The sequence below is a fragment of the Schistocerca americana genome, chromosome 6 (assembly GCF_021461395.2).
Source record: "Schistocerca americana isolate TAMUIC-IGC-003095 chromosome 6, iqSchAmer2.1, whole genome shotgun sequence".
Classification (NCBI taxonomy): domain Eukaryota; kingdom Metazoa; phylum Arthropoda; class Insecta; order Orthoptera; family Acrididae; genus Schistocerca; species Schistocerca americana.
In genome coordinates this window covers 409,348,842-409,362,596 of record NC_060124.1, presented here as the reverse complement: position 1 = coordinate 409,362,596, position 13,755 = coordinate 409,348,842, and the positions used below count along the sequence as shown (strand labels likewise).

Genomic DNA, 13,755 nt, shown 5'->3' with positions numbered 1-13,755 from the left:
ACTGAAAATGGATGCAGCAGCATACTGCACACAGGAGGTGCAATCCAAATGCAAATTGGATTTGTGCCTAGTATTAACTGAGTGAAAGCTGTGTGTGTGTGTGTGTGTGTGTGTGTGTGTGTGTGTGTGTGTGTGTGTTTGAGAGAGAGAGAGAGAGAGAGAGAGAGAGAGAGAGGGGGGGGGGCAATGTCAGAATACCCAGACTAATGAACAGGGGTCGACAAGAGGTTCGCGAACTTACACCACTTTTTGCCCAAACTGCCCATTTCTGAGCCAAAAATATCCTTTCAAAATGGGAAGAGTTAACCCAAAATATAGTACCATATGACATAAGCGAATGAAAATAGGCAATGTAGACTGCTTTTTATGTCGAACCATCTCTTACTTCAGATACTGTTCGAGTAGTAGAAATGGCAGCATCAAGGCTTTGAAGAAGATCCTGAACTTGGGCTTTCTACGACAGTTTACTATCTATCTGAACACCTAGAAATTTGAACTGTTCAGTTTGACTAATCATATGCCCATTCTGTGAAATTAAAACATCAGGGTTTGTTTTCTTGTGTGTTAAAAACTGTAAAAACTGAGTCTTACTGTGATTTAGCATTAGTTTATTTTCTACAAGCCACTATTTGAAACAGAGCCAGTGTTGCACACAACATCCTTTAGTAACAAGCCAGTGTCATTGAGAAACAAATATTTTAGTGTGACCTGTAATACTAGAGGACATATCATTTATACAAATAAGGAACAGGAGTGGCCCCAGTGCTGATCCCTGGGGCATCACCCATTTGACATGTTCTCATGGGCCTTAAATTTTAGAGGTACTACATAACATAATGTACCTCTTATGGATTGTGTAGCATATATCAAGAAAGTGTGCTGGTGGAACACACTTTTACTTCATATAGCAATGAAATTTAAATGGGCTGGACAGACTTTCATGGAACATAGCTAAGAACCATTCTGATTAAACCAGCTTAAAGAGAGAGAACCTGCATTAAAATCAAACCTTTCATTTGGGTTTAGGAGACATGTTGGTGCAAACTGATATACAGACTGACATAGGGGTCAAATATATAACAGCGTCAGTTTTGCACAGGGAGTTGAAAATACTCCCCTGCTGGGAGTACCCCTCTACTGTATAAGTAATCCTAGATAAGATAAGTGTCAACCTCTGTTTTAACAAGGGTGTGAGACAGGAAAAGAGCAAAAAGATCTTGACTGCCATGGGCAAAGGGATATGAGGGGAAGGGTATTGGCTAGAAAGGCTGCCAACTATTAAATACATATGCATCATGTGCGCAGCTGGTCAGCAGCTATGACATACATTATGACTCGGAAGAAACAAGATTTTGTGAAAGCATATTATATAGATGCTCATTTCGGACATTCCTTACGTTAAGTATTTCTCATTGCCACACGTGACGAGAGACATCACCATGCTGCTAGATCAAAGGTTTCTGGCAGTCATAAACAAGAAAGTCAACATGGAGGTTACTGTTATGTACGGAATGAAGCTCAATTAATTTTGTGTATACTGCTCTCACACACACACACACACACACACACACACACACACACACACACACACACACACACAAACAAACAAGTGCCTCATGCCCATGCCTATCGTATCACATTGGTTACCTATTGTCACATACTAGTGCCATCTCAGTGGCAAATTATAGTTACATTGCAGTGTAATATGTATGTATTATTTTAAACATCTGGTGCCAAGTTGTCCCTGGGAGGTGCCAGAACCGTTTCAGCCAAACTTTAGCTTTGTGGTGCAGCTTTGCCTTGTTTACATAAAGAATTTTTTGGAGAGGCGCAACAGATGACATCTCCCCTTTGTCTCTTACAGTCTGTCAAACCTGACAAGGTTCTGTGTGTATTTCCATAACAAGCAAAACAGTCCAAGAAAGAACCGTGATTGGCTTATAGGCATCCCATTTTCTTAGGCTCTTTAGAAAATCAATCACAAAGTTATTTTAAATCTAAATGTAATACACTTAATACAGAAATGCAGTAATGTATGTACTAGGTGATAAATTTTGGCAGTTCATAAACAGCTCGAGTACCTCTCTGGAAGCAGCCAACTTGTCATTCTCTCTGTGAACACCTCCAAGGATACTATCAAACCTCAGATATCTCAAGTGTGACCTGAATCAGTTTTCACTCATGATTCAGTTCCATTGCTCTTTGAGCTATCCCATAACTTTGATAAACTCTTTCTAGAACGTTTCAGATATCCTCATAGACATTACAAACCAATGAAAGCTCTGACGTCCATAACATAAATTTCTTTAGAATTCCTTCCCCTTGAAAAATTACCGTGAACTTCATTGCCATAATTATTAGTACATGTTGCCATAAGCTGTACTATATTTTTCCTCTGTTTAACTTGTCCATATTTGTAAAATGTAAACTTTCACAGCCGGAATTGTCACAGTTAATAAAACATCCCTGGCTGTCATGCTGTGGTCGAAGGGATATCACTTTAAAACGTGACGTTTCATTCCCATCTCCAGAGGACAATTTCAAGGGAGATCGTAGCTTTGTTGAATGTCCAATTCACACCCTGGCTTGCTACTGACTACAGCAAAATTCCACTTCCACTAGCTTCCGCACCTTGGCATGACTTCACATGTTTTGAATACGCGAGAGCATCTGGACGTTGTCGACTGCCGTTGTCGACTGTTACTATCACCCCATGGTGGAAGACTGATAAACATCTTCTTCAGCACTGGAATCCAAATTTCATTCAATTTCACACCCTCCTTCTTCCCATTGAAATTCCTGGAGTGTTTCACAGTCTCTATGGCCCCTCTGTATAGCCTCATTGTATCCATTTGTGGCTGCCACGGACAAAATCAATGTGGTGGTCTCCTGGCTGTAAAGCATGTTCCACAACCGCTGATCTGTCAGTCTCCCCTCTTCGGCAATTGTCCTTGTGTTCTTTGAGTCATTTTTTACGGTATTTTGTACACTCCTGGAAATTGAAATAAGAACACCGTGAATTCATTGTCCGAGGAAGGGGAAACTTAATTGACACATTCCTGGGGTCAGATACATCACATGATCACACTGACAGAACCACAGGCACATAGACACAGGCAACAGAGCATGCACAATGTCGCCACTAGTACAGTGTATATCCACCTTTCGCAGCAATGCAGGCTGCTATTCTCCCATGGAGACGATCGTAGAGATGCTGGATGTAGTCCTGTGGAACGGCTTGCCATGCCATTTCCACCTGGCGCCTCAGTTGGACCAGCGTTCGTGCTGGACGTGCAGACCACGTGAGACGACGCTTCATCCAGTCCCAAACATGCTCAATGGGGGACAGATTCGGAGATCTTGCTGGCCAGGGTAGTTGACTTACACCTTCTAGAGCACGTTGGGTGACACGGGATACATGCGGACGTGCATTGTCCTGTTGGAACAGCAAGTTCCCTTGCCGGTCTAGGAATGGTAGAACGATGGGTTCGATGACGGTTTGGATGTACCGTGCACTATTCAGTGTCCCCTCGACGATCACCAGTGGTGTACGGCCAGTGTAGGAGATCGCTCCCCACACCATGATGCCGGGTGTTGGCCCTGTGTGCCTCGGTCGTATGCAGTCCTGATTGTGGTGCTCACCTGCACGGCGCCAAACACGCATACAACCATCATTGGCACCAAGGCAGAAGCGACTCTCATCGCTGAAGACGACACGTCTCCATTCGTCCCTCCATTCACGCCTGTCGCGACACCACTGGGGGCGGGCTGCACGATGTTGGGGCGTGAGCGGAAGACGGCCTAACGGTGTGCGGGACCGTAGCCCAGCTTCATGGAAACGGTTGCGAATGGTCCTCGCCGATACCCCAGGAGCAACAGTGTCCCTAATTTGCTGGGAAGTGGCGGTGCGGTCCCCTACGGCACTGCGTAGGATCCTACGGTCTTGGCGTGCATCCGTGCGTCGCTGCGGTCCGGTCCCAGGTCGACGGGCACGTGCACCTTCCGCCGACCACTGGCGACAACATCGATGTACTGTGGAGACCTCACGCCCCACGTGTTGAGCAATTCGGCGGTACGTCCACCCGGCCTCCCGCATGCCCACTATACGACCTCGCTCAAAGTCCGTCAACTGCACATAAGGTTCACGTCCACGCTGTCGCGGCATGCTACCAGTGTTAAAGACTGCGATGGAGCTCCGTATGCCACGGCAAACTGGCTGACACTGACGGCGGCGGTGCACAAATGCTGCGCAGTTAGCGCCATTCGACGGCCAACACCGCGGTTCCTGGTGTGTCCGCTGTGCCGTGCGTGTGATCATTGCTTGTACAGCCCTCTCGCAGTGTCCGGAGCAAGTATGGTGGGTCTGACACACCGGTGTCAATGTGTTCTTTTTTCCATTTCCAGGAGTGTAGTAACCATATACATCTCCCCATAGCTACATGGAATCCTATAAATTCCAGCGGTTGGTGAGCATCCTTGGCGGATTTTAATAGATCTTGTATCTTCCACGTGGGTCTGTAAATTACTGTGATGTTCCGCTTCCTCAAGATTTTTCCAATGCAGTCAGTCACGTCCTTAATGAATGGCAGGATAAGTTTTCATTTCACCAGCACTTGAGCATCACTAAGATTTCTACATGGTGGTCTTAACGCCCTTTTCACCTCAGTGAACAAATAACTATTAACTAGCAATGCGGTGGTGAGATGTTTCAATTCTGCATCAAGCAGCTCTGATTCACAGATTTTCCTTGCTCTATCCACCAACGTTTTTATGATGCCTCACTTTTGTTGTGAGTGATGGTTTGAATCCCGGTGTAGGTAGCGGTCTGCGTGCATGAGTTTTTGGTAAACTGTGTGGCTCAAGCTACCATCTTCTTTCTTGAAAACTAGTACATCAAGAAAATTTAATCTTCCATCTGTCTCCTCCTCCTCGATAAACTAAATCTCTGGATTGATCCTGTTCAAATGCTTGTGAAAATGATCCAGTTCCTCCCTGCCGTGCCACCACTAGACAGATGTCAGCCAAGCAAGAGAACCAAATATTCAGTTTCTTGTTCTCAGCTCCCAATGCCTGCTCCTCGAATTTTTCCATAAAGAAATTTGCTATAACTGGGTTTAAGGAGCTCCCCATAGCAACACCATCCGTCTGTTCATAGAACTCTTCATTCCGTTTGAAATATGTGGTTGTGAGGCAATATTTAAACACTTCTGCAACATCAGGAGGGAAAATCCGATTCAGCTGTTGCAACACTTCATTAAGAGGAACCATAGCGAACAGCAACACCACATCAAAATTAACTAATTTGTCCTCCGGCTGTATCACTATGCCATTTAATTTACTGATAAAATGTGCTGAATTCTTGATATACTAATCCAATTGGCCCACATACGGTTGTAATAATTTGTAATAAAGTTGTCAAGAACTTGGAAATCGAATAGGTGGACGAACCAACAGTATTCACTGTAGGCCTTAGAGGAACATTTCTTTGTACACCTTCGGCAATTCATAAGGTCTTGGTACTAGTGCAACTGAATTGAACAGACTTTCCTGAATGCACGGGCCGACAGAGGACTTCCTTATCAACTGCGTAACACTTCTTAATCTTCGTCAGTGAGGTCTTTACTTAGTTTCCTTTATGTTTGTGGATCTAATAAGTAGTTGTTAGTCTTACTATAATAGTCAGTCACATTTGTTGCATTTCCCTTGTCAGTGGGGAGAATGCGTTCAGGCATTTTAAGGCATTCCTCTCATCCACAGTTAAATTACTTTTTGGAGGCTTTGTGCGAGAGAATACTCTTATAGCTTCTATATGGATTTCTTCAGCCGTAACTTTGTCCACACTATGAATGCCTGCTTCTGCACTGGTTGTTATATCTTCCACGGGCACAACTCGTGGGCTGATGTCAAAATTTCCACCTTTGGCAAGCTCAAATCTCTTGTTGTCAGATAACTTGCAACCTAATAAGAGCATTCATCATTTAGATGCTTCCCGTGCCATTATCAATTTATCCGGACGTTTGTTACCTGACGACATAGTGATGCTCAAGCACCGTTGAAATCAAAAGTTTTCCTGTCATTCATTAAGGACGTGACTGAGTGCATAGGAAAAATCTTGAGAAAGCGGAACATTGCTGTAATTTACAAACCCACATAGAAGATAAAAGATCGCATAAAAATGGCCAAGAATGCTCGCCAACCACTGGGAAAAGCTGGAATTTATAGGATTCCTCATAGTTGTGGGAAGGTGTATATAGATACTACAAAAAGAACTGTCAAAATATGCCTCAAAGAGCACAAGGGGAATTGCCGAAGAGGAGAAATTGACAAACCAGCTGTTTCGGAACATGCTTTACAGGCAGGAGACGACCACATTAATTTTGACCATACTCAAGTAGTGGCAGGCACAGATGGATACCACGAAAGACTGTACAGAGAGGCCATATAGATAGTGGGCCAGGGTGTGAATCAGACATTCAACAAAGCTATGATCCCCTTTGAAAATGTGCTCTGCAGGTGGGGACAGAAGTCAGGTTTTAGAGTGAAATCCCTTTGACCATGGTGTAATAGCCCAGAATATTTTTTTAATTATTCCATCTTTTCTTAAAAGAAACACAACCTCTTGAATTACTTCTTCCTATGATTCATATTCATCATTTTCTGGCTCTTCTTCTTCTGATCCTGAATCATGACCACTTTCATGTACACAATCATGGTTCTCTGTTTGTCAATATCACTGTCAGGATCACCACCACTCAACTCATGGAACCATTCCAGCCATACATCAGGAGCTCTGTTATACTCTACCCTGTGGTTTTTAGACTTTTATCCCACATAGTAAAAGTTTAGATAATATTTACTTTTGTATGTGAGCATTCTGGATAAAAAGAAATAGTTTCAATATACTTAAAATTACACACATGAAATTTAGATTGAATCTAGGAAAATGGTGAAGTAACATTCAGTTTGTTTCAGATAGTAGCAGTAGTGCTCGCGCAGATGACCAGCGTCCTCCAAGCAATAATAATGTTTCATAAACTATGCAGCACTGCTTAATTGAAAGACAGTGATGGCTCAAGCTAACAGATGAGTGTCATCTGCGCAAGCAATGGAGAGTTACTTAGGATATAATACATAGAGTCTTCCACTCGTTTTGCTATATAAGATTGTGTATGTATGCTTAACAGGATTCGAGAAACTGAGAGATAGGGACCTACCTGGGGAATTTGATTACCACTGCCACCATTCATCGTCCTCTGTTGTTTGTATAAAGTCAGTTATGAATGAGATCGAAGCTGCAGAGATTTGTGCCAAGGATGCTGGTTGCCGAGCAGTTGTGATCGGACACGAGTACACGTGGACAGGTATGAAAAGAACAGTTCATTCATTGAAAATGCCTCTTCATGAAATTATCACCAAATTGATTGTTTTTTTTTTTTTTTTTTCTGTGGAGTATTGTGCTTCACTAATAATTTAATTGTTAAAGGCTGAAAGTAGTTGAGAAACAAAAGTGAATTTGCTTAAGCGAAAAAAAAAATGCCTTCTTACTAATGCTGTAATTCATATTAGCAACAAACATAACATCTTAATTGTTGCAGTAAAAGGTATCTATCTTATCTCATAAGTATTTTCTGCTCTAGTGTGCACTAACTTTGTTACACACACACACACACACACACAGACTGATGACTGCAGCCTCTGGCAGCTGAAGCCACACTGCAAGCCAGCAGCAGAGCTTGATGGGTATGGCAACTGGGAGGGGGTAAGGAGGAGGCTGGGGAGCACGTAAGGACAATGTGGAGAGAGGGTAGGGCAGCTAGATGCAGTTGGGAGAAGAGAAGTAAAAAGACTGGATGCGTTGCTGGAATAGGGCTGTGTAGTGCTGGAATGGGAATAGGGAAGGGGATGGATGGGTGAGAAAAATGATTAACAAAGGTTGAGGCTTGGTGGGTTATGGGAATGTAGGATATACTGCAGAGAGAGTTCCCACCTGTGCAGTTCAGAAAAGCTGATGTTGGTGGGAAGGATCCATATGGCATAGGCTGTGAAGCAGTCATTTACACGAAGGATGTCGTTTTGGGCAGCGTACTAAGCAAAGGGTGGTCCATTTGTTGCTTGGCCACAGTTTGTTGGTGGTCATGCCCACATAGAATTCGGCACGGTGGTTGCAACTTAGCTTGTAGATTACATGACTGGTTTCACAGATAGTCCTCCCTGTGATGGAGTAGGTAATGTTTGTGACTGGAGTAATTGGTGGTGGTGGTGGTGGTGGTGGTGGTGGTGGTGGTGTATGGGACAGAACATTTCTCATTTTAGAGCAAGACAAGAGGCAGTCAGAAGCCTGGTGAAGAATGTAATGCAGTTCCTCCAGTCCTGGGTGGTACTGTGGGAGATAGGAAAGCTAAGGCATGGGAGATTTGTTTCTGTACAAGGTTTGGAGGATAATTATGGTATGCGAAAGCCTCAGTGAGACTCAGTATATTTCAAGAAGGACCACTCATTTGCATGTACATCTACGCGGTTACTCTGCGGTTCACACTTAAGTGCCTGGCAGAGGGTTCATCGAACCATTTTCATACTACTTCTCTACCATTCCACTCTCAAATGGCGCGTGGGGAAAAGGAACACCTAAATCTTTCTGTTTGAGCTCTGATTTCTCTTATTTTATTATGACGATCATTTCTCGCTACGTAGGTGGGTGTCAACAAAATATTTTCGCATTCGGAAGAGAAAGTTGGTGATTGAAATTTCGTAAATAGATCTTGCTGCAAAGAAAACCACCTTTGCTTCAGTAACTGCCACACCAACTCGCATATCATATCAGTGACAATCTCATCCCTATTGCATGATAACACGAAACTAGCTGCCTTTCCTTGCACTCTTTCGATGTCCTTTGTCAATCCTACCTGGTAAGGATCCCATACCACGCAGCAATATTCCAGCAGAGGATGGACAACTGTAATGTAGGCTGTCTCTTCAGTGGATATGTCGCATCTTCTAAGTGTTTCGCCAACAAAGTGCAGTCTTTGTTCCGCCTTCTCCACAATATTATCTATGTGGTCTTTCCAATTTACGTTGCTTGTAATTGTAATTCCTAGGTATTTAGTCGAATTGACAGCCCTTAGATGTGTGCGATTTATCATATACCCTAAATTTATCGGATTTCTTTTAGTACCCATGTAGATGACCTCGCACTTTCCTTTGTTTGGTGCCAGTTGCCGCTTTTTGTACCATATAGAAATTCTCTCGAGATCATTTTGTAATTGGAATTGATCATCTGATGATTCTACTAGAAGGTAAATTACAGCGTCATTTGCAAACAATCTAAGGAGGCTGCTCAGATTATCTCGTAGATCATGTATGTAAATCAGGAACAGCAGAGCGCCTATGACACTACCTTGTGGAACGTTGGATATCACTTCTGTTCTACTCGATGATTTACTGTCTGTCACTATGAACTGTGACCTCTCTGAGAGGAAATCATGAATCCAGTCACGCAACTGAGATGATACTCCACACGCATGCAATTTGATTAATAGTCGCTTGTGCGGAATGGTATCAAAAGCCTTCTGGAAATCTAAGAATATGGAATCGATCTGAGATCCCTTGTCGACAGCACTCATTACTTCATGGGAATAAAGAGAATGATATTTTCTGAATCCGTGTTGGTTGTGTATCAATAAGTCATTTTCTTCAAGGTGATCCATAATGTTGGAGTACAGTATAAGCTTAAAAATCCTACTGCAAATTGAGGTCAGTGATATGGGTCTGTAATTCAGTGGGTTACTCCTATTTCCTTTCTTGAATATAGGTGTGACCTGTGCTACTTTCCAGTCTTTAGGAATAGACCTTTCGTCAAGTGAGCGGTTGTATATGATTGCTAAGAAAGGTGCTATTGTGTCTGCATACTCTGAAAGGAACCTGATTGTATACCATCTGACCTGTGAGTCTTGCCTTTCTTAAGTGATTTGAGTTGTTTTGCAACACCTAAGATATCTACTTTTATGTCATACATGCTGACTGCTGTTCTTGTTTCGAATTCTGGAATATTTACTTCTTCTTTCGTGAAGGAGTTACGGAAAACTGTATTTAGTAACTCCGCTTTAGTGGCACGATCAACACTGCAGATGGAACGACCACAGGTGGCTAGACTGTGTGGAAGGGACTTCTAGTATGGAATGAGTGGCATTGCATTTGGTTAGTAGCTTTGATATGGACAAGGGTACTGATGTAGCCATCTTTGAGGTGGAGATAAACATCTAGGTAGGTAGTTTGTTGGGTTGAGTAGGACCAGGTGAAGCAAATTGGGGAGAAGCTGTTGAGGTTCTGAAGGAATGTGGAGAGGGTTCCCTTACCCTCAATCCAGATCGCAAAATGTATACAAGGTGGTCTATTGATCGTGACCGGGCCAAATATCTCACGAAATAAGCGTCAAACGAAAAAACTACAAAGAACGAAACTTGTCCAGCTTGAAGGGGGAAACCAGATGGTGCTATGGTTGGCCTGTTAGATGGCGCTGCCATAGGTCAAACGGATATCAATTGCGTTTTTTTTAAATAGGAACCCCCATTTTTATTACATATTCGCATAGTGCATAAAGAAATATGAATGTTTTAGTTGGACCACTTTTTTCGCTTTGTGATAGATCGCTCTGTAATAGTCGCAAACATATGGCTCACAATTTAGATGAACAGTTGGTAATAGGTTGTATGTTTCAATATTTTATTTTGGTTGTTCCAGTGTGATACATGTACCTTTGTGAACTTATCATCTCTGAGAACGCATGCTGTTACAGCGTGATTACCTGTAAATACCACGTTAATGCAATAAATGCTCAAAATGATGTCCGTCAACCTCAATGCATTTGGCAGTACGTGTAACGACATTCCTCTCAACAGTGAGTAGTTCGCCTTCCATATAATGTTCGCACATGCATTGACAATGCGCTGACGCATGTTGTCAGGCGTTGTCTGTGGAACACGATAGCAAATATCCTTCAACTTTCCCCACAGAAAGAAACCCGGGGACTTCAGATCCGGTGAACGTGCGGGCCATGGTATGGTGCTTCGCCAACCAATCAACCTGTAATGAAATACGCTATTCAATACCGCTTAAACTGCATGCGAGCTATGTGCCGGACATCCATCATGTTGGAAGTACATTTCCATTCTGTCATGCAGTGAAACATCTTCTAGTAACATCGGTAGAACATTACGTAGAAAATCAGCATACATTGCATCATTTAGATTGTGATCGATAAAATGGGGGCCAATTATCCTTCCTCCCATAATGCCGCACCATACATTAACCCGCCAAGGTCACTGATGTTCCACTTGTCGTAGCCATCGTGGATTTTCCGTTGCCCAATAGTGCATATTATGCCAGTTTACGTTACCACTGTTGGTGAATGATGCTTCGTCGCTAAATAGAATGCGTTCAAAAAATTTGTCATTGTCCCGTAATTTCTCTTGTGCCCAGTGGCAGAACTGTAAACGACGCTCAAAGTCGTCGCCATGGAATTCCTGGTGCATAGAAATATGGTACGGGTGCAATCGATGTTTATGTAGCATTCTCAACACCAACGTTTTTGAGATTCCCGATTCTCGCACAATTTGTCTGCTACTGATGTGTGGATTAGCCGCGACAGTAGCTAAAACACCTACTTGGGCATCATCATTTGTTGCAGGTCGTGGTTGACGTTTCACATGTGGCTGAACACTTCCTGTTTCCTTAAATAACGTAACTATCCGGCGAACAATCCCGACACTTGGATGATGTCATCCAGGATACTGAGCAGCTTACATAGCAGACGCCCATTGGGCATTTTGATCACAATAGCCGTACATCAAAACGACATCGACCTTTTCCGCAATTGATAAATGGTCCATTTTAACATGGGTAATGTATCATGAAGCAAATACCGTCCACACTGGCGGAATGTTATGGAATGTTACGTGATACCATGTACTTATACATGTGACTATTACAGCGCCATCTATCACAAAGCGAAAAAAGTGGTCCAACTAAAACATTCATATTTCTTTACGTACAACACAAATATGTAATAAAAAATAGGGGTTCCTATTTAGAAAAAGGGAGTTGATATCTGTTTGACCTATTGCAGCGCCATCTAGCGGGCCAACCATAGCGCCATCTGGTATCCCCCTTCAAGCTAGATGAGTTTCGTTCTTTGTAGTTTTTTTTCATTTGATGCTTATTTCGTGAGACATTTGGCCCGGTCACTCTCACTGGATCACCCTGTGTGTATGCTGTGACTTACCAAATGAGAAAGCGCTGGTAGATGGACACAGCGCTGGTTGATAGACACAATAAAAACACACACAAATTTAAAGCTTTCACAACCCAAGGTTGCTTCATCAGGAAAGAGGGAAGGAGAGGGAAAGACAAAAGGATGTGGGTTTTAAGGGAGAGGGTAAGGAGTCATTCCAATTCTGTGAGCGGATTGGTAAGTCACAGCATCTTTGTTTTTTGATATATTTTTCCCACGTGGAATGTTTCTTTCTATTATATTCATATCATTAATTTGAACCCAACAATTACGTTTGTTATTGTCACTGTTGCATTTCGGGATCTTTTCTGTCATCTTACTTTCTCTTTTTGTGTGTGCAAGTAGTTTCACTTTGTATTCACCTTCTCTTTTTACCGTAATCTACCATACAATTTATCCTGCCTATATATACTCAATAATATGTAACTTACTTCCAAACCATAACCAAAAAATTTTTTACCGCTTTCAACACTACCGCTGCTTTAAAATAGACTTTTCCCAGTTCACAAACATTTCTCGTGAATACTATTTCACAGCTTCGGTTTCTTTCCCTCATTTTCATAATCTGCCACCACATAACCAGTCCTTTTAATACATTTTCACGCAATTTTTTCGAAATTTTCCCGAATTTCTCCACCCTTTAACATGTTTTGGAGGCAACACAACTACCTAACCTTTGTACACATTGTTGTTTACCATCCTAAGTTCACCACAGGATCAACATAGCTTAGCTTAAACCAACACTTTTCGACTTTTTTCACACCAGAACTCCAGTTGCTTTCTAGTTCACCTTTATCTCTCCCCATATATTTTTTATTTTCATTTTAGCCTCATGTTACACTTTCCACCTTCTAATACCATGTCACCCTCACAACATCCCCACAACGACCCCATTAAGTTTTATTTACATTCCCTCCGCAAACATGCCTTCGCCCTAGCCAGATTACGCTCCCATATTTTATTTACTCAGGCTTGTCTGACATTTGGCATTACCCCCAAAGGCCTCACACCTAAAGTTCCCATCTCTGGCTGTAACCCTTCTTTCCATCAGTCCCTATACCAGTTCCAAACCGAACAATCCATAGCCCTCACCCACCTAATCCTTCACCTACACATCAACTCAGCCAATGAACACATCTGTCAACTCCTATCCCTAATAAAAGTCCTCAATCTTTCCTCTCCCACATCAACACCGGCTGTTCAGAGCATCCTCCTCCAGGCCAGCCGCAAATTAGAACATCATGCCACCCTCCACCTCAAAAAACTATCCAATCTCCTGGTTTCCCATCTCCGGAAAGGCAACTCACTCACCCTCCACAACCATTCCAACAAACCTCAACCTCCTCTCATTGCACACAGACCCAGTCTCTCCCATCTACTCAATCTCCCACTTCCAGCTCCACTCACCCCAAAACCTCAAAATTCTAGTCAACGCAATCTGGAACCACAACACCCCAATTCAGTAAACC

At 42.8% G+C, this 13,755-nt stretch overlaps 1 protein-coding gene across 2 annotated transcripts in view; it reads left to right on the top strand.

Moving 5' to 3' along the window:
• The window catches only part of LOC124619802 (extracellular tyrosine-protein kinase PKDCC-like), a 46,128-nt gene that overhangs the window by 13,465 nt on the left and 18,908 nt on the right, over positions 1 to 13,755 (top strand). Inside the window, exon 5 of one of the 2 annotated variants that reach the window (XM_047146395.1) lies at positions 7,185 to 7,361. The exons of the other annotated variant lie outside the window; for it this stretch is intronic. Within the exon in view, the coding sequence (XP_047002351.1) occupies positions 7,185 to 7,361 (177 nt within the window). The remainder of the gene's footprint in view (positions 1 to 7,184; positions 7,362 to 13,755) is intronic. 2 annotated transcript variants of the gene reach the window in all.